This window comes from Scophthalmus maximus, chromosome 6 (genome assembly GCF_022379125.1).
Source record: "Scophthalmus maximus strain ysfricsl-2021 chromosome 6, ASM2237912v1, whole genome shotgun sequence".
Taxonomy (NCBI): domain Eukaryota; kingdom Metazoa; phylum Chordata; class Actinopteri; order Pleuronectiformes; family Scophthalmidae; genus Scophthalmus; species Scophthalmus maximus.
This window is the reverse complement of record NC_061520.1, coordinates 26,572,375-26,599,633: the sequence shown is the minus strand read 5'-3', so window position 1 is coordinate 26,599,633 and position 27,259 is coordinate 26,572,375. Positions and strand designations below refer to the sequence as shown.

The 27,259-nt window shown below is 41.9% G+C and overlaps 2 protein-coding genes across 2 annotated transcripts; one reads left to right on the top strand and one right to left on the bottom strand.

Moving 5' to 3' along the window:
- Positions 1 to 564: 564 nt before the first annotated feature.
- Positions 565 to 4,221, bottom strand: barx1 (BARX homeobox 1). The gene is made up of 4 exons (XM_035632108.2): positions 3,464 to 4,221; positions 2,032 to 2,323; positions 1,472 to 1,556; positions 565 to 1,104 (listed from the first exon to the last, which is right to left on the bottom strand). The coding sequence occupies exons 1-4, from the start codon at positions 3,663 to 3,665 to the stop codon at positions 937 to 939; spliced, it is 747 nt and encodes a 248-aa protein (XP_035488001.2). The 5' UTR covers positions 3,666 to 4,221; the 3' UTR covers positions 565 to 936.
- A 4,146-nt stretch (positions 4,222 to 8,367) lies between these two features.
- Positions 8,368 to 26,700, top strand: ptpdc1a (protein tyrosine phosphatase domain containing 1a). Its single transcript, XM_035632107.2, has 10 exons — positions 8,368 to 8,566; positions 13,247 to 13,341; positions 15,607 to 15,778; positions 16,090 to 16,170; positions 16,322 to 16,440; positions 21,174 to 21,311; positions 21,674 to 22,794; positions 24,535 to 24,720; positions 25,260 to 25,370; positions 25,467 to 26,700. The coding sequence occupies exons 1-10, from the start codon at positions 8,520 to 8,522 to the stop codon at positions 25,578 to 25,580; spliced, it is 2,184 nt and encodes a 727-aa protein (XP_035488000.1). The 5' UTR covers positions 8,368 to 8,519; the 3' UTR covers positions 25,581 to 26,700.
- The last annotated feature ends 559 nt before the right edge of the window (positions 26,701 to 27,259 follow it).

The window sequence follows — 27,259 nt, the reverse complement described above, 5'->3', positions numbered from 1 at the left end:
AAAGGTGGTGAAGAAGACCAACTAAAGTAAGATGGAGAGTTGCTCTGCTCTGTTTTTCATTAGGGTCCTCGGGGGAGCCAGCATCACTTCCTCTCTTTTATACCAGTACACAATGAGCAGCAGTGCCAGAGCATGTGCGACTCCACATCCTATAACAAGAGACGCGTGGCCCCCGTTAAATCGAATGCTGACAACGTGCAACTAACCACTTACAAACATTTGTCTCACAAGCCTGCCTGATTTTTCCCTCACACACAAAGAAACAGCGACGTGTCGTGAATTTGGACGTGTGAGTTTCACGTATTCTTCTTCTCTTTTTTTTCAGCATGTGTGTTACAGGCTGTGACGTCATACGCAGCAAAAATATGTGCTTATCGTGAAGGTATGTGACCATATTAAGCCCTGAGACATTTCAACATGTCTGTGTGTAACTGATCATCATCACCACCACCATCATCATCGTCATGTGCACTGCACACACACACACACACACACACACACACACACACTACATGAAAGGCTTATTAAACTCCTATATGTCCTTTAGAATGAACAGAGAAGATGCATTAGTGAAAATATATTTAATAATTAAACATAGCACAGTTACACAAAAGGAATGCAAAACAGATGAGTGAGTGTGGATCCTTAGAATAGAAAAGGGTCGACCTACTGCAGCGGTTTGAGCTCCCTCCTCAACAGCAGCAGGTTCATGGTAGAGCTATGAGGAAAAACACATGGCTGCTGGAAGGTGGTGCCATGCGGCAGGGCCGGCAATGTCTTTTGGTTTGCATGGGGGTGCGTGGCACGGGCATCAGCAAACATCTCCTCCATGCCATCACGAAGTCCGGTCCCATCCATAATTTGCATAGTGTGAGTCGCAAAGGCTCCGCACATATAGAGTCAAGTGTGAGTGTCTGCAGGGCCCGGAGGCGCCGCTCACTCCTCCTGGGTGCTGTCCAACTGGGAGCTCGAGCCCTCAGACTGATGCTCGGCATCAGCCACGGACCGCTCCTGCTCGGAGAGCTGCTCGCTGCTGGGGATGGAGTTCTTCTTCGGGCGGCCCTTAGGTTTGGTTGGCGACTCCAGGCCTCCTCCCTGCAGCACCTGCAGGGGGAACGTGAGCGTTGAACTCAGGTTTAGTTGCCACAACAAACTGCCATCACAATGCAACACACCAACAGGGATGGAAAAAATATCGAATAGAGTTTCAGAGACTATTCATTTGTTCTGTTTTTCATACATTTGTTGGTTTCATTGGACTATATTTCATATAATAACCTTTCTGGGCAGACAACAACAAAGGTTACTCAACAGCTGATCTCCTCCTCATGCGGCTGGGTCAAAGTCCACAACTCATTCTGAGTTAGTGTCAATTCATTTCAATGAATTACATGTCCCACCGACATCTGCTGGCATAACACACCACGCAAATAATTCCTATTGTTTGTCATCATCGTGAAGAATTACTTACAATTTTCTTCCACTTCATCCTCCTGTTCTGGTACCAGGTCTTCACCTGCAGCTGGCTGAGGCCCAGAGACTCAGCGAGGTCTATTCTGTGGGGAACAGTCAGAAGAAAAAAACCTGTCAGACTTTCACCTCGACCTCGGAGCACAAAACTTCATCTTTTGTCTTTGTGGCCAAGCAATCACATCCTGTCCTTTCTATAATAAACTGTCACATTTTATCCATCCGAGCATTAACTCTCGCTACCACTGAAAACAACGAGGTCAAGTCATCCTTCTCCTCCTTTATTCAATTTAAAAACACGAATAAATGTTTTTGTTTTTTAACTGTCCCCCTATATTTTTTAAAACTGATATGTTTACATGAAATAATTCATTTAATAACACTTTATTTTATTATTGCTGCCGCAGAAGAAGGCTTTGGAAAGCCGTGTAGAGTTATGGCATAACTCAAATTAAAATGGATTGATCAAATGCAAAGTAACCTAAACTAATAATCAAAACAATTCCCCCCCTCCAACTCTTCTCTCCCTTTGTCCTTTTGTGAAGCAGACTGTACACGCACCTATCGGGCGTGGACAGATACTTCTGCTTCTCGAAGCGCTTCTCCAGGCCCATGAGCTGCAGCTCGGTGAACACGGTGCGGCTCCGGCGGCCCTTCTTGGCCTTGCCGGGCCCGTCGGGCCCGTGCTCCAGCTTCCCGCGGAGGTGCAGGTCCAGCGGCAGGTGGTGGGCCGCGGCGCCGACCTGCAGGCCCGGCGCCGCGGCCAGCAGCGGCGGGCCGAGCGCGGAGCCCAGCGAGCAGGACAGCGGGGACAGGGGGAACTTGAGGAGGCTCGTCTGCTCGGCTTTCAGCACTGCAGGGCGGAAAGGGGGGGTTGTGTTGCACACCGGTCGTTTGTTAGTAGGAACGCGGTCGATTGACCCAAATCAGCAGATATCATTTTATTTTACCAGCGCTGCATATTTGATCCCCACAGTCAAGCCACACAGACTGATCAGGTCCGAGTTCAGGGATCACTGATCCCCTGCAGGCCTACACATATATGATGCGCTCACAGGAAAAGCAACAGGACACGTTGCATTCGAATCTCTTAGTTGCCCTCTTGTTATTCATTTTATTACTATTATTATTATCAATTATATAACCCGATGTAGTATCATGTATTATCATAAAAATCGAATCAGATTCATGCGGCTTTACGTAATCGAAACTATCCCGGGGTTGTACTGATGTCACACGATCGTCAATGACCGTGATCATTATCATTAAACAAATCAGAGCCTGCACGGTGCAGACTTCACTACACCGACCAGGCCGTGTCAAAAGTCATCTTCATAATTAAGAGTTAATACACACACACACACACACACACACACACTCACACACTTCATCTCAGCGGTGGTTCTTCCTCTTCTTGAATCGCAGTGTGCTGCATTTAAGTTAGAACCAAACTTCGGCCTCATCATTTTTGTCCCTACCCTGGTATAATATGAGTAAATAGTGTAACATCTCCAATTTTTTTTTCTAATCAAGGGATCATATCTGGTTTATCCTGGAGGCCGACAGAGTCCACATTTACGCACGCACGCACTTTTAAAACTCGATGTTATACATGAAATAAATCGTTTATTTAAGCTGTTGGATATTTTTTCTTAATATAAATAAAACGAGACACGTGCAGTACTTTGCAGTAAAACTACATTTATCCAAGTTATTTCCGCGTGTTATTCCAGCTATGTCCTATTCTTTGTGTAATTATTACAAATCATTGGCTTTGACTCGTGTCTCAAAAACAGGTCGGCATGTAACAAAATACACTTATCTTCCCCTGGAAAATCATGTCCTACCAGGCACAAGTCACCAACTGGTGATTTATTATCAATCCTAATTTTTGAAAATATCAATATTAATAGTCTGTTATATTCCTAGTTGTTATCTGCGGTTCTCATGTGTTGACATGACATCGGCCTATACAGTCTGAGCCGCCTCTTACCCAGTTGGTTGTGAAAGGGCCGGGCGGAGAGCAGAGCGTGCACCCCGAATTTGAGCAGCTCCCCGGCCGGAGCCGACGCTTTGTGCTCCGGGTGGTCCGTCAGGATTTCCTCTATCATGAAACTCCTGTAGCGGTGAGTTCTGTGGTCGGCGTGGACGTCCGGCGGATAGTAATGCGCCCCCATGTCCAAATGATGATGCATGATATGGCTGCGCGCGGGGCGCCTCAACAAGACCCTCGAGTGCTGCACGCCGATGACCGCCTCCTCAGTGGCCCAGGCCAGCCGTCATATTCCCTCTGCAAGCGCCCTTGTAGTCCGGAGATGGAGAGACCAAGTTATCCTCAGGTTGCGGAGCAAAAGCAAAACATAAATCAACAAGTGGCCCACAGGTAGCCGTCTTCCCCCTGCGACTCCGTGCGTCCTCTGCGGGTTTTTACGCGTCACTTCAGACCACACGTGGTTATTTCTGGAGAGGAAATCTGGAGCCCAGAACGAGCCTGTGACCAAAAGCTCCCGTTAACCCGGTTGCGTTCATGCCCAGTCGCTTTGTGCATGCGCGCGCGCGTGTGTGTGTGTGTGTGTGCGTGAAAGAGAGAGAGAGAGAGAGAAAGACGCGGAGGTCGGAGCTAATCTGTCAGCTGCGGAGCGCGTCACCTTGACAGTGAGTTGAGGGAAAAAGCTTTTGGGTTTTATGAGTCTCGTCGTGGCTCCACCTCTTCTCAGGGTCCGTCTGCTCGCCGCTTCTCGCTGAGCTGCAGTCACATGCAAAGCCCCGTCTCCTGCCTGGATTCACATGCAAAGCAGAAGGAAACCAGGGCATGTTAAATGCCCTTCGGGTGAGTTTGCAACTAAAGGACATTAGACTAATGATGATGATGATGATGCGGTGCAACAACACATAGTGCAACAAAAAAAGGACAAATAAGAGAAAAATGCTGCTTTTCTATAAAAGAAAGAAGTCTGTCAATACGTTTTTATTATAGAATGGGACAATAAAGATATTAGTTAGATAATTCATGCTTAATTTATGCATTAGTAGGCTGCTGCACACGGGTCTGTAGTTTCACGCAGGAGTTTGCAGAGAACATAAACGTGTTTTTGAAATTCAATATCATGTTTTTGCTGTTGTGCCCCCCCCCCCCCTCCCCCAGTCATTCAATTCAATTTCATTTAATTTAATTAATTTCTATGTGTATAGGGCCAAATCATAACATAATATTTACTCAAGGCAATAATGTCAGGTTGAGACCTCACATAACAAAGCCAACAGTTTGGGTCAATGGCAATGGAGAGGGAGAAAAAGGGCGTTACTGATGTATCTTCAAAAAATGTTATAGATTTGACGATGTAGAGATGATGCTGCGTCATATACAGATATGAAACGTCAGCTGATGTCACATCAGTGTGTCGGGCCCAGTGAAACCACAGAGGCATAGCTCAAAGAGAAACACGTCATTCTAGAGGTCAAAAACCCCACTCCAGAGCACCTCTGGGATTTTTCCCTTTGCGGTTATTTGGCTCAGAATTTGTGAAAATACTATCTCCCACAGCATATTTTTAGCATGTCTCAGTGCTGCTTTGAGAAAATCTCCAGCCGCCTAAAGTCAACCCTGGAGCTGAAAACCTCATAAGAACCTTTGGATGTTTAAGTGCTGAGGTTTGTTTGTACAGTATTCCCTTTTTTTCAACTTTTGAAGCATTTTTTTTAAACCAATGATACAGTATAAACAAACTTCCCATAGGTCAGAGCCATGTGACAAATATTCTCAACATGATAAAACAATTAAGAGCCATATAAAAGACATCCCAATAAACCTGTCAGCTCAGTCTTTATTTAACATACTGGTGATTCTAGTTTGAAAGGAAATAAGGTATAAAATCCCATGTACATCTCAGAAACAGTGCAATAACAACTGAATGTCACCAGGGAAGATTGGCAAGATACTTTAAGTTCAACTGAGAATAATAAAGCAGGTTTAAGCATATATAAAAGAGGAGACTTCAAATTAACATTTGGTTACATTTTACTGTAACACTTCCCCACAAGAAGCACAAACCTCAAGTACCAGCAAGATTATTCATATTGTTCAAATGTCATATTAGCTTATGAACCACTTGACAGTTTCCATTAATGGTAAGTGCACTTTTGAATCTGGTGGAGCATGTTTTGCATGGTCTGCAAAACTTTAAGGAATGTGCATTGCGTACCAATGTGCTGTACAAAGTAAGGTTTCAGAGCAAAACTCCATTGTGAGGCCGAAGGCTCACGGTGCTCTTACAGTATTCAAATGAGTCGCCCTTGGTCAAAGATTTGCAGATGATCGCGGAGGGATTCGTGGGTAACAATAATGGATTTGCTAAAGTTGCCTGAAGCCCCCCTGCTGCATTTCTTGACATTGTTGGAGCATGTCTTCCTCTGGTGGTCACCTCTGAAACTGCAAGGACATTAATTTCCACACCACTGTCTCCAGCACTGTATCTGTAAATACTTATGCACACTATGGTATTTGTACTTAAACATGAATCAAAATGATTGAACATCCCCGATGTCTCTGTTCATCACTTACATTTAACTGGTTTAAATTTGAGTGTATATACCCAGTGGTGCCCCCAGAAAGGGATGACTGAAAATCTTAGGGTAGCACACCAAAACCAAAAGCCATAACTGAATTTCAAGAATTCTATTATGCCATTGTAATTTCTATTGGAGTTTGAGGTTTGGAGAGTTGGATTTTGTTTATTTTTCCTTAAAGACCGTAAATCTGTGTTTTGTTACCTTAGTTATTAAATACTCCTTTTCTCTTTACCTTAATTCGGGTCCTGCTCCGTCAAACCCATGACAATTAGACCTATACTATTTAACTATTATTAAAAATATATACGTTATTGACTTAAATGGATAGTACCTAATGTAAAATATGCTTTACCTTATGTAAATTATCAGATAAAAGAGGAATTTACTATAATTCTGCTGCTCGTGTATATTTCAAATACAATAATTAAGTGCACCTATAGCTGCTGGGCTGATTGGCTGCATTTGTTGTGTATATTATTGTACTAAGACCAAACTTAACTATTTAACTATTCAAAAATATATATTTTATTGATTTAAATGAATAGTACCCAGTGTAAAATATCAGATAGAAGCATTTTACCAGCATGTAACATATTATGCATATGCTACAGCAACTTGCCGGGTGGGGGCGTCACTGTATATACCCCTCAGTCAGTAGGAATTAAAAAGTTAGTTGAAACTGACGAAGTCTAATCCATCAGTTCTGCTTTAAGTTCAGTTTTCATTAGAATTGAAACAGGGGCATTGAATCACCTCTATGCTTGGAGGCTGCAGTTTGTGGTGTGGTTGAAGTGTGTTGCATTATACAGAGAGATGTTACGAGCCTATTCCCTCACAGATGTACACGGGCTGTCTGTGCAAAACAATGCAATTCAGCAGCACCACACCTCCACAATGAGTGGAACCCCCCCCCCCCCCCCTCTAAAACAGTTTCACCTCCATTACAACCTTCACTGAGGTAATAAAGATAATAAACTGATAACTGAGTGTATATGTTTTCGAGTATTTGTGTTATTTTTGTTTCATTTGTTGCTGTTCTTCTTCTATTTTTTTTTACATTAATGTCCCCCATTACTTAAAATGTTCTTTGTTTAATGTCATTGTTTAATTATGTACAGTATATAGGATCACTGGCTGCCCCCTCCCCTCCCTGAAGGACATATACACCTCCCGCTGCCTCAGCAGAGCAGAAAGAATCACCAAGGATAGCTCACACCCTGGTTTCCACCTGTTTGACCTTTTGCCCTCTGGCAGGCGCTACAGGTCCATCAGAACCAGGACCTCACGGTTCAGAGACAGCTTCTTTCGAAACGCAATAACCACCCTCAACTCACACATGCACTGACAAGCACGCACACACACACACACGCGCGTGCACACACAAACAATTCATTCAACATACATATTTATTGGTAATGTGCAATCTGGGAACTGTGCAATTATGGACAGTGTACAATCATTACTTGCATAACAATCCGTTTAAATTCTATCTGCACTATATGCTCAGTCAACAGAGACATTTTATTTATATACTTCTATTTATATAATTTTATACATGTTCTTTTTTAACTAACTGTTCTTTTAAAGTGAATGTACGTTTTCGTTGCACAGTGCCACAGCAACAGCATCATTTTAATAAATGGCCACTAGGCCGAAGCAGAGGACTTCATGAAACATATGCTCTCATCAGCTCATCTTCTCTTTTCCTCAGTCAACCAGGTGTAGCAGAGTCACTGAGTTGGTAGACTGCAGCACTGGTTATTTTCATGTGTAGGAATAAATATGTTTAACATTTATCTCAGAAGGTAGTTCAAATATACACATAACATAAAAACAGTGCCAAGTTATGGCAAAATTTGTTGAAATGTGAAACTACTGAATCACTGTTGCGTTTGTAATAACTTTAGTTTTTTTCTTGTTGATGTCTTACCACAGACTGGTCTTTTTTTCATCATGATTAAATGATAATTCATATTCTTATAAGAGGATGTCAATTGGACAACTTTACACAAGAAGAACCAGTGGTATAAAATAAAATTTCATTAGACTAGGCACCAAAAGATAAGGTCAATATGAAACCGAATGTCACAGATTCCAACTATGTGTTTTGAGTATGAATAACGGATTACTACGATTTTACAATAATTTGAGAGACTTGGACTTTTGTGCGACTTGGAAATCTTTCAGTTTCATCAGGAGGAAAAAATATAAATACATTTAAACTGACACAAAGCCTTCAGCAATTCATGTATATCCAAAATGTTAAAATACCGTAATAAAAAATTTGATCACCTTTACTGGGACGTTACTGTGGTCACGTGACGTGAGTAAACCGTCCCACATGACAACATGTCAGGTTTGCTAAGTTAGCTAGTAGGCTAGCTACACTTAGCTTACCCTAATGATGTGGCCAGTGGAAAACACCGGTCTGGTAAGCGCCACCGACACAACAGCCGTGGCTTCAGAGAGATGAGTGGACCATGGTAGACATTGTAGAAATAGCCCCGGAGTCAGACGACAGGAAACGGTAAGTTAGGTCTTCTGTAGCTCCGATGCTAGCTCCAGCTAATCCAGTACAGCTAGCTTGCTAGCGTTAAGTGTTGCAGCAGCAGCAGCATGAACACCCAACGTTACATAACACGCAAGAAGTGATCATGATGTTAGTGTTTTTATGCGTCATCTGCAACATCTTTGGATGTGACAGCACAACAACAGGGAGACGATGTTTGTCGCTGGCACGCGAAGACAGTCAGAGCCAAGCAGGTTGCTGACAGCATCTCTCCTACACTCCTGACACATACAATGAGAGAGTACACTGTTGACACTTGAGCTTACTAGCCTCCCATTTTCACCCGCGGTCAGAGGAAGTGGTGTGTGCAAAGGCGGGTGTTCATGCTGTGGTGTGACATGAATATTATTGTTCTCCATCAGCCAAATTGGAAGAGAATAGATTGTTTTTTTCTGTTGTGCATGCACCAATGTGTTCACATTCATCTCTGTTACATGAGTGTGAATATTTGACTCTGTATCCACCATTTGCAAATGCTTTTGCGCCTATAATGAACTGTACTGTATATACTCAGAGCAAAAGTGTTACTAATAGCATTAACAATGGCTTTTCTCCATCCCATGTGAGACTGAGCCAAGCCTGCAGCGTGACCACGCTGCACACAAATCGAACCACGATCTAGGATATTAATTACGCCGGGGCCTTTCTTGCTGTAACTAATCTGGGGCCACATCCCAGAATAATGTTTTTCACAGCAGCCATCTTGACATGAAACAACAGGTAAACACAGGTGTTACGAATAACATTAACGAATGCCCTGTTCTATATGTGGTACAGGGCCTTAATTAATGTGATTAGTAACACCTGTGTTCATTTTCTATTTCATGTTAAAATGGCTGCTGGGAAAAATGTCTATTACCCCGTTTTTACTATATAGTGAGCCATAATATTGTCTTAATACTAAGCAATATAGTGACTATTAAAAACAAACAAAAAAACAAACATGTACACGTTTTATGTGATAACAATCCCACCATGTGTTGCATTTAATAGCACAGCCTGGAATGTGTGATGTTAAAGATATGTATAGTTTGCTTGTCTGTTGACTGAATATTTTGTGCTTGATTGGCTCAACACCTGCTAACAACATAGAAAAGGTGAAGTAAGCTTGCTTTTCCATTCCATTAACACTTACAGATACTTGGCCAAGAACATTTTTGATTCAATGGAAGTGTGTGAACAGAAGTTTATATATTTAAGTTGAGGTCATTTTCGAGCTGAGATGATTAGTCAATTAATCGATAAGTCGATCATCAGACAAAATTATCTGCAACAATTTTGATAATCAATTACTTGTTGCAATAGTTTTTCAAGGAAAAACTGTGGGAAAGTGTCAGTTGTTCTCTTGTTGCAGTTTCTCCTGTGTGAGGATTTGGTAGTTTTTACTGTCATAAATCATTTTAAGGGGAATCTTTTTTTTTTTGGGCTATTGGCCATACAAAACAAGAACCTTGAGAATTCGAAGCTCTGTGAAGTGTAACGTGCATGTCATTCCACATGTATCATTGACTGAATTGCACAGTCAATTGAAAAACTAACTGGATTATGCGTCATCAAACACTTTTGGAACTTGAACTCGAAATTCCATGGTGGTGAATACCACACGTAGGGAGCGTTCTCGTGGACATGACCCTATTAGAAGGCAGCTTCCAACAACAACATGCGATTTCTAAGTTGTGGCTGATAAACAGCTGGGATATATTTACAAGCTCATTCACAAAAAACACTAGTAGAACCTGCTCATTCCACTGAGACACATAGAGGTAGAGTCGCTTGACAGTTCAATCCCAGCCTTCCGACTGTCCTTGGGCAAGACACTTAACCCTAAATTGCCTCTGGCGGCTCTTCCGGTAGAGTATGAATGTATGAATGATAGAAAGAAAATGAAAATGAAAAAAGTGAATGTGTTTGGATTGGTGAATGTGACTTTCATGTAAAGTGCTTATAGTGGTCTATATGACTAGAAAAGTGCTATATAAATACAGTCCATTTACTATTTACCGTTGCCTTGCTGAAGTCCTGTCAAGGCTGTGTGTATCCCGCTGCTTTGCCCGTTGTGTTACGAGGATCCCTTCACACTTCACACTCACATTATCAAAGCATCTCATCAGCCATATTGCTTTATTAACACGTTCAGTGGAAATGACTCTCACTTCCCACACTCATTAGCAGCATCTCAGAAAGGATTGCTCATCCCTCACACCATCTCTCTCATGTCGAACAACAAACTGGTTTCCCAGTGGATACAAGCTTCTTGATCCACCACAAATGTGTGAAACGCTGTGGTGAATTTGTTCTCGATTAGTGGTTGAGTGGAGAGATTAATTTTGTTGTAATTATATCAGCCTCGGTTTCATATGATTGTTAATATTTGATGTAGATGAATCACATTTGTCACAAGAAAGTCATTCACCAGCTTGTTATCAGGAGCTTCCTATGAACAATGCCAAGTGGTATCGGGGCTCCGGGCGGACAGTCTGCTGAAAGGAAGTGTGGTTTACAGTGTAGAAATCCCAAAACAGCCGTAGATGGAAAAAGAAAGGTTCTTACTTTACACCATCAATTATTTACTGATTACAGGGGCCTGTATTTCCAATCAGGATGTGTGGTTAGCAAGGTACCTTCAGGTTTAACCTTGGAAACTATGGTGGTTCACTTCCTAGTGGGGTACATCGCCATGGTAACTTACGCTGTACACCTAACCTGCTCCGGTTAAACTCAGAGGATCAGATCGAAACCTGTCAACAGCCCAACTACTGACCAACCAGATCACTGGAGTCATAATTCTACATTCTATTTACCTCTGCCAAGAAGAATATGTTTTCATCTATTATTGTTTGTCTGTTTGTAGGTAGCTGAATTATGCTAAACCTACTGAACAGATTTCCATGAAAGGTTGTAGTGTGGTGGGGAATGACCCAAAGAAGAATCCATTATATTTTGGGTCTAGCTAAACTTGTTAATCTGATTTTCACTTTCTTTAACATGGATAACTAGGGTGTTAGCCTTGGCGGAGGTATGCGCTCTCCGAGTACCCTTCTGGTTGAAATTAAAATTAAAGTCTCTGATGTCTTTTTATTAGAGACATTATCGGGAACAGATTGTTATTCAAAGCTCAGTGTGGATCAGTTTATGTGTGGATGGTTTTTGGGTGAATAAGGCAACTATCGCATGAAAGTTTAAGACCTTCAGGTTTGCAGCAGGGTGTGCACTTACTGTGTTAATTTGAAAGCCTATTTAGGTTTAGAGTTTCACCTTGATAGGTCTGTAGAGTCCAGGTGAAGCTGAGTCTGGGGCTGAAGGACGATTTTTTTCCCTCCAAAGGGGGCGTGACAGAAAAATGTATGGTAATCACTTCGGGCTGGGCAATATGGCCATAAATGTTATCTTGATTGATATTGTCATATAAAAATCTGTTGATTTTAGCCTCTCGCAGACACATTATCTGCATGTATGTCTGCCGATATCCACCGATATGAAAATTTTAATTTGACAGAATGAACAATGCCGTTAAGATTTGTATTAATGTTTACGTTCTTCAAATTATGTTTATTTTTTTCCAATCAAAGTTCTACATATTTGGTTGTATTTTGGTCTTTATTTACCAGTTATCTGTAGTAAAGTTAATGGTTAAACTGAAAATGTTTTACTCGCTAATATTGGTATCGCCATTTGCCCTGAAAAATTCATCTTGGTCGGTCTCTATTCTAAACATTGTAAACTAGAGTTTTTTAGATAAAAAAAAAAAATCGGTTCTGCTTTTTGATGAATCATATGCACTTGTTCATTTTAAGAAGCAGTTTCATAGCAAAGAATTCTTGCGCTTTGAATAACCCAAACTGATTGACTTAATCAAAGAGGAAGGGGGAAAAAAGCAAAGGTCAAAGATTCGTTGGCCCATCAAAAAGTCAGCCGGTGAAGTACAACGACCCTGCTCAGTTGTTAACAGACCACAGGGAGGCAGAGAGCTGTGAAGGTGCACAGTTTCACTCTTTCAACACCAGTTAGCACAAGTGGCCGGGGCCATTGTAGCTCCGGGTGTAACATGAGAAACAGCTGGTCCCAGGAGTTAAACTGACACTCTGGGAGATCTACTTGACACTACTCTGAGATCAGGCTACACAAATCACATGTATTGAGGGAGTATTGCTCTGAAGCTGCACAATCGCTGGACAATGTGTTGGCCTGAATAATTGATAGGTGTGTGACATCAGCCTTGTAAAACAGGAGGAATCTACCTAATCTCTGCTCTCACTGGTTGTAGTTCAGAGTTGAACTCAACTGGAAGTTCCACCCGCGGGTGATGAGGACACTTTGGTTTGTAACCCAGCGTCTCGGATCATGTCAGATGTGCTCCTCCTAGCTCCTGCTGTATTCGTCAGAGCACGCCCACCTGCTCCCAGGGGTGCTGTGGTCAGACTGACACACGAGCTGCTGACTCAGTGGCACAGTTCGCTCGTTTCCCTCTCTCCCCTGGGTCAGCCTCCCAGGCAACACCGCTCGCACTCCTCATATCTCATTTGTGTGCGCACTTTGTGACTGTTTGCATTATCAGCACAACCAAAGCCTGTGAGCTGATCCCCCCCCCACGTTTTTTTCCCAGTTGCCTTTGACACAATGTTTATTCACACCTTTCAGACCCACTGCCATGGCAGCTGGTGTCAGCGTCCCGAGTGACCTACCTTACTCCGTGAGCGGATCGAGTGGAGACAACAGCACAGAGATGGAGACAGGTAGGACTCTGCGACACACAAACTAGACTTGAAATTATTTGTGGCAATTGAAGTAAAAAAAATTCTATAAAGTCAGATGAAAATGTGCAGACCAGTTTTAATAACGAGAGAAGAGAGAGTTTGTTTTGTTATGAATGAATGAATGAATGTTATTATGTGGCTGGAGATCAGGTTTACTGTAAACAGAAGAATAAAGTCGTGTGAAAACGTGGAAACAATATATTTGATGTAATCTTTTATCTGAGGAGAATGATTAGAAAGATAAAGTCTCGGCTATAATTATTAATGGGAAGTGTTTTCTTCCTGTTAAAAGGGAGTTTTTTCTCTCCACCGTCGCCAAGTGCTTTGCTCATTGTGGAATTTGGAGGGTTTTCCCCGTAATATTGTTATTTTGAACTCATTATGTAAAGTGCCTTGAGACAATGTATGTTGTGATATGGCAAATAAAATTGAATGGAAATTGAAATTGTCCGACGGTATACAGTACGTATATCTGACATCATGGAAAGATTTGAATGGGTTTAGTGTGGACATCCAGATGATTGGTCTCCTGGAACCAATTTCTTGAGTTGATGGGATGTCATATCTCATTTTTGTAATTGACACGTGACGAAAAGGAAAACCTGATCAGAGTGAAGCCCACGTGGTGTTTTTTATGAAACATTCTCTTAGTTGAAACAGGATCTTTGAATTATCCTTTATTTTGTAAAATATTTCATGACATGCCAATGGGCCTGTCGAGACAATTACATAATCGACTTGTCTTACCATACATGATTATGAACTCAATAATATTTATTGACCTAAACAACAGCCATTGTGTCCACATGCGTGTTTGTTGACATAAGAATGAATGTCAACAACTGTCAAGTAAGTCTCGCTGCTTCAATCTTCTTATCTGTTCTCGTCCATCAATCAATTACTGTTTTGGTCTATAAAATATCAGAAATGATGGATTTCTTAGTATTTTTCTATGTCTTCGAATTGCTTCTTTTGTCTGAGGCCTAAACGCAAAGTCTAAACTTTAGATAACATTTCTCTCAGCAGAGACGCAAATCGTGTAGGACCAATATACAGCAAGCTCACATGATGAAAATGACGATTATATTGTCTATCGCAATAATAACTGGGACAAAATATCGTGCAACAAAAAGTAGTTATCGTGACAGGCCTACATGCCAACAGGTAAAAGAGGACGATCCTCTAATGCTTTGCGTAGCTGCAGCCCCTCCATCATCTTTGCTGTTTGTCTGTCTGTCTGTTGTATAAGTCTCGTCTCAGTGGATACAAGTCTTTACTGGTAGAACCAGGTAATAATGATATATGTGAAACAAAAAAATTCTAGTAGATCCAGCTGGTTCAAGCTTTAAATGTGGATTTTTCTATCTTTTCTTGTTTTCTTCTTATTGTTAAATGAACCTCATCAGACATTTTGTAGTGTAGCTTTGTAGTCAATTTGTATTCAGTCAAATGTCACATCCCAGCACATGTCACTGTGTGTAGCGTGAATCACTTGGCTGTTGCCGGTCCAGTCAAAAGCAGAGAAAGGTGTTTCTTCCCACCAGTGGATGTTGTGTTCTCGGGGCTGTTCACCACCAGATGTTAATACAGCATTTCGCCCTTTCAGTTACAATCCGTCTGCCTCAGATCTGTGTGAATGTGTGTCCGTTTGTGTGTATGTGCGCAGCGTTCGCCCCCATCTATGCACCTCCCACTGAAGACTTTAGAGATGGTTGTCATGGTGACACTTCAAATGCTGCTGATGAACCGATTTGTTGTATCGGCCTCTCTTTGCCAACGGGCGATTGTTGTGCGATGATTCATCATGGGCACAGAGCTGTTGAGTCAGGAGCTTTTGTATGCACCGAGCAGCTCGCAGTGCAGGTCGCAGCACGGTGGAAATGCAGCAGCACAAAGGACGACGCTCCTTAGCCGGGGATATGATGGCCAGTGCGAGGAGGCACGACCGCAGGCACTCTGCCTCGGACATCCTGCTGAAGGTCCTGCAGCGCAGACGCAGCTCTGCCCTGGAGGTCCTCTCCTCCTCCTCCCACAGAGTCATGGTGGCCGTCAGCGTGAACCAGCCTCAGCCGCCCACTGGATGCAAGACCCTGAGATGTAACCTCACTGAAGAAATAACTAGCGTTTTAGCATTCAGGGATTGGATAATGCCCTGAGCCTTAAGGAAAACTGGAATTAGTACAATGGAATATTGTCAAATTGTTCTTCTGTCTCTTTTTGTTGTTGTTGTTTTTTTCCCCCCAGCCAATGCGAGGGTCCCCACGGCAAAATACACAAAGATGGGGGAGACCCTGAGGCACGTCATCCCCGGGCACATGCAGTGCTCCATGGCCTGCGGAGGGAAAGCCTGTAAATATGAAAATCCCTCCCGCTGGAGTAATGAGGAGCAAGCCATCAAAGGACTCTACTCGTCCTGGTACGTTGGCCAGTCTTACCACCACCTCTCACACAGCCCTCAGTGTTCATGTCGCTTTTGCTATTAGTGCTGCACTCGGTTAGTACAGGTCTCTGCTGTCAACATCAATAGTAACATGAAAAGTCAATACATTTGTCCTGGGCTTTGCTCTGAACTGTGATCGTGTCAAATAGGAACAATAGAACACATCAGATGTTTGCCAGGAGCTCTCGAAAGTGGCATTGTTTACTTTGCTATTAAGTGAAAGCGTTGATACAGTATTTGTTGTTTATAGCTCAACTCCCCTAACTCATCCTATTCTCCACCTACAGGATTACTGACAACTTGCTAGCTATGGCAAGGCCTTCCACTGAAATCATAGAGAAATATAATATAATCCAACAGTTTCAAAGGTACAAAGGTTGTCTCCTTCTTTCACACATTGTTATAGAGTCTAAAGCGTGTCTTTATTAACATGCAGCGATATCAGTTGTTAATACTGCTGTGGTTGTACATGTCGTGTTGACCTGAGGTGATCTGTCGTGTGGACGGATCTGTTCACAGGTGTGGTTTGAAGACAGTGATCAACCTGCAGCGACCCGGTGAACACGCCAGCTGTGGGAACCCACTGGAGCAGGAGAGTGGCTTCACATATCGACCGGAGACTTTCATGGAGGCAGGCGGTGAGTCTCACTGATACGCTGCAGACTCTCTCAAATGGAATACAAACCTTTATATATAAATATATATATATATATATATATATATATATATATATATATATATATATATATATAATTTTATTTTATGTTTTATTTTTATTAATCCCCACCCAACCCTTACTATCAGAACAAGAGGAGAAACATTTTTAAGTAAATAAATAAATGATAAATAAGTACGAACAAAGTAAAATGAAAATTAATAAAATTAAATAAAATAATAATAATTAATAATAAAATTGAAATAAAATAAATATATAAGTAGAAACATGCATGTAGGTATAGACATGCGTACACACACACACACACACACACACACACATACCTATACCCCCATAGAGGAATGTCATGCCTATATATAAAAACACCCATACACAAATACACATGCTAAATGTACAGAACCATAAGTACGCCCATTCATGTGGAGAATTTCCAACTAATGCCCATTGTACCTCAATCCATCACATAAAAACACTAAAAACAAAAATAAAAGTCATGACAATCTATAATCACAAACTACTAAATTGAGTCTAGGGAGGCAAGCGTCGAGACAAAAGCAATGACCGGATCCCACCTATTGTGGCAGTTCAAAACTGAGCCTCTAAAGTTGTATTTCACTTTTTCTAGATTAAGAAAAAAAAATAGTAAATCTCCTAGAGTATGTCAAAAAAAAAAAAAAGTATTATACCTAGCTAAAAAGAACATGCTGATCTTAAACAGTCTGTACTTGTATCTAGTATACAGACATGATCTTTGTATGTCTTGTTGTCTACTATGGAAGCGGAAGCCCCTCAGGACATGCATGAGCCTGCAATGTGACTCAGGAAATGCATGACCCTGCAATGTGATATTGTCTGTAAACAAGTAATACACAGATGTACATTGTAAAGAGGAACCGCCCATCATGCTTAAATATCCTTGCATCTCCTGTATTCGTCGGACAACCTCAGTACTCAGACACTGTGCTGCTGTATTGACTTGTCCCCTTGCAGCAAGAATATATGTATGTATTAAATGTTACTGTTTGTCTAAAAACCGAATTCAACTTTCTGTGTTCATTTCAGATTATTCTAACAGAGTACAAACCTGAATACATAGGACGTGTTACCTAGAGACCCAGCAGGTGATTGGATGAAGTAAAATTTGATCCATAGTGGTCATCGGAGATTCTGTGTTCTGAAAATTACTGTGATGAGATAATCATTGGGTCATGCTAACATTCATTCTAATTATACAGTGTATGCATTTGTTCCAGGGCTGAAAAACAAAGCATAGAGCCACAGCAGCCTAGTATGCCTTCTGTTCATGAATTCATATTAGCAATATTTTTATTGTGTGTTTTTCCCAGTAGACCAACATTGATGCATCATTAAATTAAAAAACTTCCACATGTAGCGTAATTTAGGTGACTGGTATCCATAAAAACAAAATATCTGCTATGAGTAGATGAGATATTAATAAAAAGTAGAATCTTGAAGACGTTTCACCTCTCATCCAAGAGGCTTCTTCTGTTCTTGAGTGAGAGATGAAACGTCCTCAAGAATCTACAACCAAGTCCAGTTGCTCCTGATTCAACATAGGGCTGCAATGACGAGTCGACTTAATCGAATACGTCGATTATTTAAATTCGTTGATTTGCGTAGAATGCGTCGACGAATCAAACTGTTTACGTTCATACCCAGTGATCAAGGTGAGGTCCAATGAAATGGAGTTGGTTGCAGCAGTGAATGTGCGGTGCAGGTTACAGTCTGTCGCTTCATAAACGCTGCAGAGTCTAAAGATAAATGAGTTTTCTCTGTGTTATTTACCGCTGTTGAGGAAGTAAACGGGGTGAGTCCCGATTGGAGCGAAAGCACATCTCCACTGGAGGAAAAGACTGCAAACTCAGATACTCGGGCGAGTTAAGCGACGCGAACATTTGCGTCAAACAGTGACAAACATAAACTACGTCTTACCTTTAATGTTATGTCACGATAAGTTGTGTTTTGTGTTTTGATCCATAAATCCGCTCCCATTAGCACAAAGGCTACCTGTCACTACCCTACCGGAAGCTCTGACGTCATTATGCAACACTACAAAGAGTGATGGTAGAGAATGATGAACAGCCGTCTTTGCTAAAACTGTTGTATTTAGATGGAATAAGACAAATAAGTGAAATTAAATTAGTTTTAAGTGAGAAACCTCAAATGGAACAGCTGAGAGAATCCGTATGACCATGTCCCCATAAAGCCTGTAACTTTGCTCTGCTTCACTTTATCGTATATATATCTGTATAAAATAATCGTTAGACTAATCGAAAAAATACTTGATGGATTAATCGATGGAAAAATTATTGTAAGCTGCAGGCTTAATTCAACAGCATGGTGGCTAACTATGAGCTAGATGAATGAATCTCCACAGACATCTTTCTAGTGTAGCGTAAAATGACTAGAGTAGCGCTATATAAATACAGTCCATGTAATTTTTGTACTTTTCTGGTGACATCTGGTTTGGACACTTTATGTGTTGCATTTCCGCAATTAATTGCGCTGAAAATTCAACGCGATTGAGCATTTTCCGGCCCGTTTTGTGCAACCGTATTCAACACGACGTAGCAAACATGGAGACTTACATGGCAGTCGGGTCCACCTAATATAACAACTGTATATTTAACTCATTCAGAGTTGACGAAAAACATCACTTCTGTGTTGCAGGTGATTATACAATATATTCAATTTCTGTGAATACGTTCTTCTCTTTTCACAATGATCTAATAGAGAAGACTGAAGAATAGTGCTAGAATGTGTTTCTGTGGAACACCTTTTAATTAGCATTTTAGCACTCTATAAGAGACTGAGCAGGAGTAAAATTATCAGATAAAACACATTTACATATTCCTAATTACATTTACATATTCCTAATTACCATCAATATTCTGTTTTGCCTACCTCCAGAACATGATGTGATTCCCAGTAACCAAATAATACAGAGGGAAACGGTGTATGCGACATCTGTGCAGGGCTGCCACCTTAATTCCTCTTCCTAACAAGCTCCCTGGAGATTTTCACCCAGGTCACCTCATCAAAGCATCAGCTGCATTCTGCATAGTGCTGGCTTTACTTTGACACTAACAGAGAAAACGGCAGTATGAAGACTGGCTTGTTACCTTGCTCTAAGTCTTTATCACACACAATTCTTCACTCTCCAGTTTAATGAACAAACAACGCTCCCAGACATGGAAGTCTTTATGTAAATGTGATTGAAATTGAACTTGTTGGTCTGAATAAGTACCAAGTCACTTCATTACGGCAGTCCTAGTTTGGACCTGTAACATTTCTCTATCACTTCCACCATGACACAAGTCTGTACTGAATAATGTCAGATGAACTTACAGGCTGCAGCAGCAAAATCTTTTTTACACACATTATCTCAGTCACCCCCCCTCTTATGCGCAAAGAAGATGAAATTGGTTTAATAGATCTTAAATCGCAGCTCAATGCTTTTTATTCTATTTCACTCATATCAGATCTACCAAGGGTGACCAGAGTCCCAAATTTCGGGCACTTGTCGCACTGCCGCAAATTAATAAACAGCTACTGCGAGGGCGGCGTTATGACGTTGTTCAATTCAAAACGAACGAAGAAGAATTACACAATCGCTGACGAGGACACCGGTGTCCCGGGACCTGCTAAGAGGGGGAAACAATGTTAGACGTACTGGGTCGGGAGGAAAGCGTAGTCTCAAAAACTCAGTAGGTAACAACGCTGATCATGGAAACCATGACAGGAGGTTCCACTCCCAGTTGTACAGCAGAGTAATCTTTTCCAGTTTTGTTTTTCTGTGGAGATGAACATGATGGAAGTTGCAGTCGTGAGGACACAGAAAGTGCAGGCAGCCACTCGAGGGAGTGATCTGACTCGGTCGCACAGACAGATATAGGCGAATGAAAGGAAAGAAAAGATGACCTAATGACCTTTTTTGTTACAGATGCTATTGATAATGATTAAGTTACAACAAAGTCAATCTTTCCTTATATCACTTTAATGAAAAATAATTATTTTCAGCATAGTATTTCATGTTGGATCTGATGGATAGCCTATCCATCAGATCCTACATTAACTGACACTTGAGTGGATGAAAACAAAGATTGTATTTTTAGTATTTTATGTTAAGATTGCGACAATACTTAATGCACTGGCTTACATAGTCATTTGTTTGGTTAATGATGACAGACAGGTGAATTAATTAATGAAAACAATCATTGCCACTGTTACCACGTGACCACGCCCACCCCCAACTCCCCTGTCACGAATTTCACCCATTCTCATCTTCTAGATGTACCATTGATTTTATACACCAGAATTTGTTTCCAGGCTACAAATGTGGAAAAGGGGGAATATTGCCGCGTGAAATCTGATAAATGCCCTCAAGTGAAAAATCTGGAGTTAGAGAGAAGTGATCTTACCAGAGTATTCAGCGGGTAACGCAGGTGCCAGGTTTTGACAAGAAGGAAGAATTTGTGGACTAAAAAAGACGAATCTCTGTTTCTGCTACATCGATTGTAATCCTGCTTTTGAACTGTCCACCATGAGTGTGACAATGTTATACGAGTGCAATGCTAAGATGGGGACCTTTAATGCCGAAGACTTCATGTCTGGAAATTTCCCTAGGAAGATATTGATCAGCTCTAAATTCAGTTCTGTCTCTTTGTATTTTAGTTTATTACTACAACTTTGGCTGGAAGGACTATGGCGTGGCATCGCTGACTACAATCCTTGACATGGTGAAAGTCATGTCGTTTGCTGTCCAAGAAGGGAAAATGTCGGTCCACTGCCATGCTGGTCTTGGAAGAACAGGTTCGTAGCACCAGCATTTCGGAAGCAATTAAATGCTCATGTATGCTTGTACAACATCAGTTTTGTTTTTTTAATGTATTAATGTGCCGATGACAACTGAAGCGGCCTGGGATCTTTGTGTTGTCAATGTGTCCATCCCACACAATATATCAGGAAGTCATTAGGGAATAACTTGAAAAAGAATATGATAGGATGAACTGATTAGAATTCATACACTTTTTATAAAAAAAATACTTCTTTATTAAATTTCTTCTAATCTTCACTAAAAATATAATATGATTCTGGACAGACGTGGAAATAAACTGCAACTTAACTGTTTGGTGGAGGCGTATGATAATTCTGATTTGTTTGTCTTTGTGCAGGCGTGTTGTTGGCCTGTTACTTGGTCTTCACGTCCCGGATGAATGCTGACCAGGCCATCTTGTTCATGCGAGCCAAGAGACCCAACTCCATCCAGACCAGAGGCCAGCTGCTGTGTGTCAGGGAGTTTGCCCAGTTCCTGGTTCCCCTCCGGAGCGTCTTCTCCTGTGCAGAACCCAGAGCGAGTGCCGTCACCTTGTCCCAGTACCTCACCAGGCAGCGCCACCTGTTGCATGGCTATGAAGCTCGGCAAATGAAGAATGTGCCAAAAATTGTGCAGCTGGTGTGCAGGCTCCTCCTCGATATCGCGGCCAACAGACAAGCGGTGATCGAGCAGGGGTGGCTGGAGATCCCCGACCTCACAGCAGAGGTGGAGAAGACAGTGTCCCAGCAGGCCCTTCAGCTGCTGGGGAGGGAGATGAGAGGGAAGGGGATCCCTGTCCCACCTTGTTTAACTCATCGTCTGAGCCCACAAGCTCTGCGGTCCAGATCCTCTCATGATCAGCCTCTCAGCAGTGATAATGACCTGGACCCTCTGTGGAGGCAGCAGAATATAGATAGCCCTCTAAGATCTTCTCTGTCCAACAGCAGGAGCCTCAGCTACAGCGACACCGTCCTTCACAAACTTGGATCAAAGCAGCAGCATTTAGGAAATCTGAAGAGCGTCAGTCAATTTAACTACCTGATCAAACATTCCTTGTCTCACAGCAGCCTTGCAGCCTACGAACACACCAGACTGTGTAAACTCTCTCCTCAGGACATCATCAGAAGCATTCAGGACCCGCATGCAGAAGCAAAGCAAGACCCTTGGTCTCCCTTCTTAAAAAACCAGCTTCATAAGGGGTTTCAGAGTCTGGCTTTAGATCTGTTAGAGCAGGGGAGAAAATCCCAGTGTAACTCCACGCCGCCAGCCTTATCAGCCCAGAGCAGACGTGTAACCAACGAGGAGCAGCCAGACGACGACGTGTCAGCGGGCGGCGCAGAGAGAGGGAATGTCACGGAGGGTCCCGTCATCACCCTTCAGTCTGAGCTGGCTCCAGAGAGAAGGCGACTGCTGCTGGCCAAAGTTCTGGCCATGGATGTGACGGACAAAGATCTGACCTCCAAGGTCTCAAAGTGGCAGGTAGGCTGGTACCTCAGACTTTAAGAGGTGAAACCTGTCTCCATTTAACTTGAGTCTAGTGTGTGACCTGTATGCCAGCAGAGCCATTTCCCCACACACCAGCTCCCACCTGCCTGAGGGGGCTGTATGTTTCAGCAGGTTTGACATGTTCCTCATGTCAAACCTGAGGGAACAGACAATGTGATGGTTCAGTCACCTGCTCTCATCTTCTTAACTATTTAATTAGCAGATGACAGTTAATCCAGCAGCCTCCGATTAACGTGTAGCCTTTGCTGTAAGATGTAGCACCTAAGCCTAATTTTATATTTCATCAAAATATAAAAATTTCTTCTGACATTAGCAGAGGGGCTCTTTTTATCAGACGAGATGAGGCTCCTCCACTCTAAAACACTGTGGGAAACATCATGGTTTTTGTCGCTGAACACTGATTTGATGGAAAAGGCTAATTCCTCTGGCACTTATCTGGATAACTGTTCCTAATCAGCTGCGAGAATGACTGTGACAGCAGAGCATCAGGATGAAAGGAAACATCATCAAACGCAATGACACTTCCTCAAATTTTCAACAGTTCGGAGAAACTGTTTAAATTCTGAGTCTCAACAGTTTGTCAACATTTAGACACATTTGTGCGGCAAAGACAGACGATCTTCACACTCCACTGTCATTCGTAACGCTTGTGTGCTTTATGCCATAAAGGTTTGACATAGTGTAACAGAAACTCCCTTCAGTAAAGCCAAAGAGAAACCAGGCAGCGCTCAGAGCTCCACCGTGGAGAAGTGGGTGATCAGGTTGAATATGACGACTGTGGTGCGAGTTATGAGAGGCTGCACCAGCCAGTGGCATATAAAGTACTTACGTGCTATACTTGAGTATAAGTATAGATATCTTACTTGAAAATGACTGGTCAAAGTAAAAGTCTCCCATAAGAAAATTACTTGAGTAAAAGTCTACAAGTAGCTGTACTTGAGTATTTTAATTATTTGTCAGGTATTAAAATGTACTTAACTTTCAAAAGTAAAAGTACAAAGAAAAAAACAGCCAGTAATTCAATGTTTCAATTTAAACTTTATTAACAGTATTTATTCCTCCCTCTACTCCTTCCTTCTCTCCTTATACTCCCTCCATCTCTCTGCTCTTACTCTCTCTCTCTCTCTCTCCTCTTACCCCCCTACTCCCTCCCTCTCCCCCATCTTACTACCTCCATCCTTCTCCTCTTACGGCCAGGCTAGCGCACGCCGTTGTGGCAGCATCGTCCACACTTCCTCCAACAGTGCCAGGGGACGAGGCAGCTGCCATGATCGCGTTCTCTGTTTACAGCGAGACGTAGCGAGAGCGTCAGTTGTTCACAAATGAATACATTCAGTCCAGATATAATATCATGAGACAATTGGGCTATAATTCTAATTTTATTTTGTAGCGAGTAACGATGGTGTCCTATGATAATGTACCGGAATAAAAGTATGGCTTTTTTTATAATTTACTTAAGTAAAAGTAAAAGTTAAAATAAATATAGTAAAGTATAGATACTCCCAAAATCGACTTAAGTACTATAACGAAGTACTTCGTTACTTTACACCACTGGCATCAGCAGCATAAGAATACAAAAGAGGATGAAAAGAGAGATGTTTAAACTCAATATCAGCGAATCTAATATTGTCTGTATTGTTAGCCCTGGTTTTTGCCATTGAAACCTGACTTCAGTCAGCGTGTTGTCAGACTGCTCTTTCCTGTTACCCACAGACAGAGCTGAACACCAGGGAGGGGGCGTGGGAGAGGCTGCGCACGGAGAGAGATCCCCTGGTCCTTTCCGGTCTGATGTGGTCGTGGCTGGAGCAGCTCAAGGATCCAGTCATCAGCGGTGAGGATGTTAAAGCTTTCAGCGGGAAGACAGTGAGCCCACAGAATGCCCTCGACTCACTGGAAAAGGTACAGCATCACTTTCACAAGCAAACAGTAAACTAAATATCTTTGGTGTGTGGACAAAACATAACATCATCTTCGGGTTTGGGGAAATAGTATCGACATTTTTCACTATTTTATGACATTTTATGGACCAAACAACTAATTGACTAATCGAGAAAAGAATCAACAGATTAATCGATAGTGAAAATAATCGTTAGTTGCAGCCACAGTTCAGTACAACAGTATGTTCACTAATTAAGCAATTCTAGTCTGCATGCTGCCATTTTCAATTAACTCAATGCTGCACAGCAGCGGGACCAGCCCTATGAACACGAACGTATATGGCCGACTGAGTGTTCGACTTCCCTCATTGGTCAATCATCACGGCAGTGTTGCTAAATACCTTCTTTATCAGTAGATTAACTCGAACCTAACGACTTTTGATATTGGTCTTTAATTCAAATAACTGTTATGGGACTAACTATGAAAATGTTTTAAATGTCAATCTGAAACTGTTGCTTTATGATGTCCTTGTATCAAACATCCTTCTCCTTCACTGGCAGGGTCACCGGCTCACTTTGCTCTGCATCCTCGACTGTGCTGCTCATCTCCTGCCAATGCCTGAAGACGTGGAGACTCGTTTTCTCAACCAAACAATCAAAGTGTTTACCAAAGTAAGTTTTAACACAAGCTGCTGTATATATTGAATATCTCAAGGTGTGTATTTATTTTGCATGATTTATTTCTTAATGTATCTTTTAATCTCCCAGATTGACCCTGCCTCAGAGAAGAATGAGTCGTTGAACGTGACACTGAAAGCAATCCTCACTCCCATTCTTCATGAGCTGCGAGACAATGCTGCGGGAGAGAACGAAGAGACCTGATCGTGCCTTAACACGATCCGTCTGACAAAAGGAAGAGTTACTCATCTTTGGGCATTACTGTGTTTTAAGCCAGTTCCTTGCATTTGATTTTGCTGAGATCTGCCAATCTTTGCTCTTTTCCTGACTGAAAAAATAACTTAAGCATTGTGTTGTTCTTTAAAGTGCTTCATAGACTCCGAGCACTGCCATATTGTGTGTTAACGTGCCACTATGCTCAGTTTGAACGCCTCTGTTTGTCATCGGTTCTACTGTGATGTTTGTGTACCTGTTAGTGGGTAGGAAATGACTGAGAAAGATTCTCATGAAGTTAATGTAAATGTTATTTAAATGTATAACTCAGCTGTTAAAGCGAGGGGGGATGTGGGGGTCTTATTTAAACCAAAATATGTTTATACACTGTGCAGATGTTACAACGTGTCTTATTTATTGTGATTGTCTTGTTGGAAACGCAGACGTTAGTTTTAATAACTATAACCTGATGACAAGCTGCGAGGCTGCTTTGTTCCTCCGGAATGTAAGATGTTAGCTTTTTTTTTTAAGAGTCAGATGCAAACTGTAGCCATTGTGACAATGCAAAGGCAACAGGCCATACTGCATTTGCTTTCCCAATCAGTTATACTGTGCGTCCTTAATACTGTGTGCACCTCTCACTGTTCTGTTGTACATGCATTTGTAAAACGTCGATCTGCCTCCACTGCTGCATTTAGCAAAACTGCCTCAGCTCAAATGACCTCTGCCTGGATTCTGCTGCTGCTAATGTGTGTGTGTGTGTGTGTGTGTGTGTGTGTGTGTGTGTGTGTGTGTGTGTGTGTGTGTGTGTGTGTGTGTGTGTGTGTGTGTGTGTGTGTGTGTGTGTGTGTGTGTGTGTGTGTGTGTGTGTGTGTGTGTGTGTGTGTGTGTGTGTGTGTGTGCGCGTGTGCGCGTGTGTGTGTGTGCGCAAGTTTATGTGTCTCTCTCTCTCCTCACATCTCATCCATGAACTCAATGCAGAATGTGGAACACTAATGATAATAATATAGATATGAAGGACATGAGACACTTAGGGGAATTTCAACAAGCACTATTTTTTCATTGTTACAGCGGCCTACTTCTTAACACAATTAAACACAACTGACTTAAAGCTTGTGTGCACCGAGTCTTTCTGTGGTCTTCATTTAGGCTTGTTGATAGGTCAGAGAGAAATCAAGTATTCGGAGAGAGAATAGGAGAGGAGTCTTTCAGTGATCGTTCTGAAATTTAAAGTAACATCTTGTTTCTCAACATGTTAATTTAAACTAGACCAAAGATGTACTGTTGTATTTCATACCACCCAGGTAGAGGACAATAAATTGTTCAGTTCAGTAGCAGAGCTGTCAGAATCTATTAGGATGTTCTAGTCACCTTCGGTCAAAAAACGTTGTCGTGATGGAGAGCGGCGGAGGAACGGAGAACAGGTTAATGCTGGATTCTGGAGGATAATAGATAGCAATAAAGAAGACTGGGTCTAATGCAATGATTTTTTTTGAAGACAACATCTGTAAAACTATAGATATTGTCTGAAGGTAACCAGCCACATTTAATGGACTTTTTACTCTCCTTGTCCACAAAGAGATTTTGGTTGGCCTGACAGACTGACCAGAGGGTGAATTTGAATCCCTAAATTCCCAGTCAAGATCACTTAGATCACATTTCACCAGATA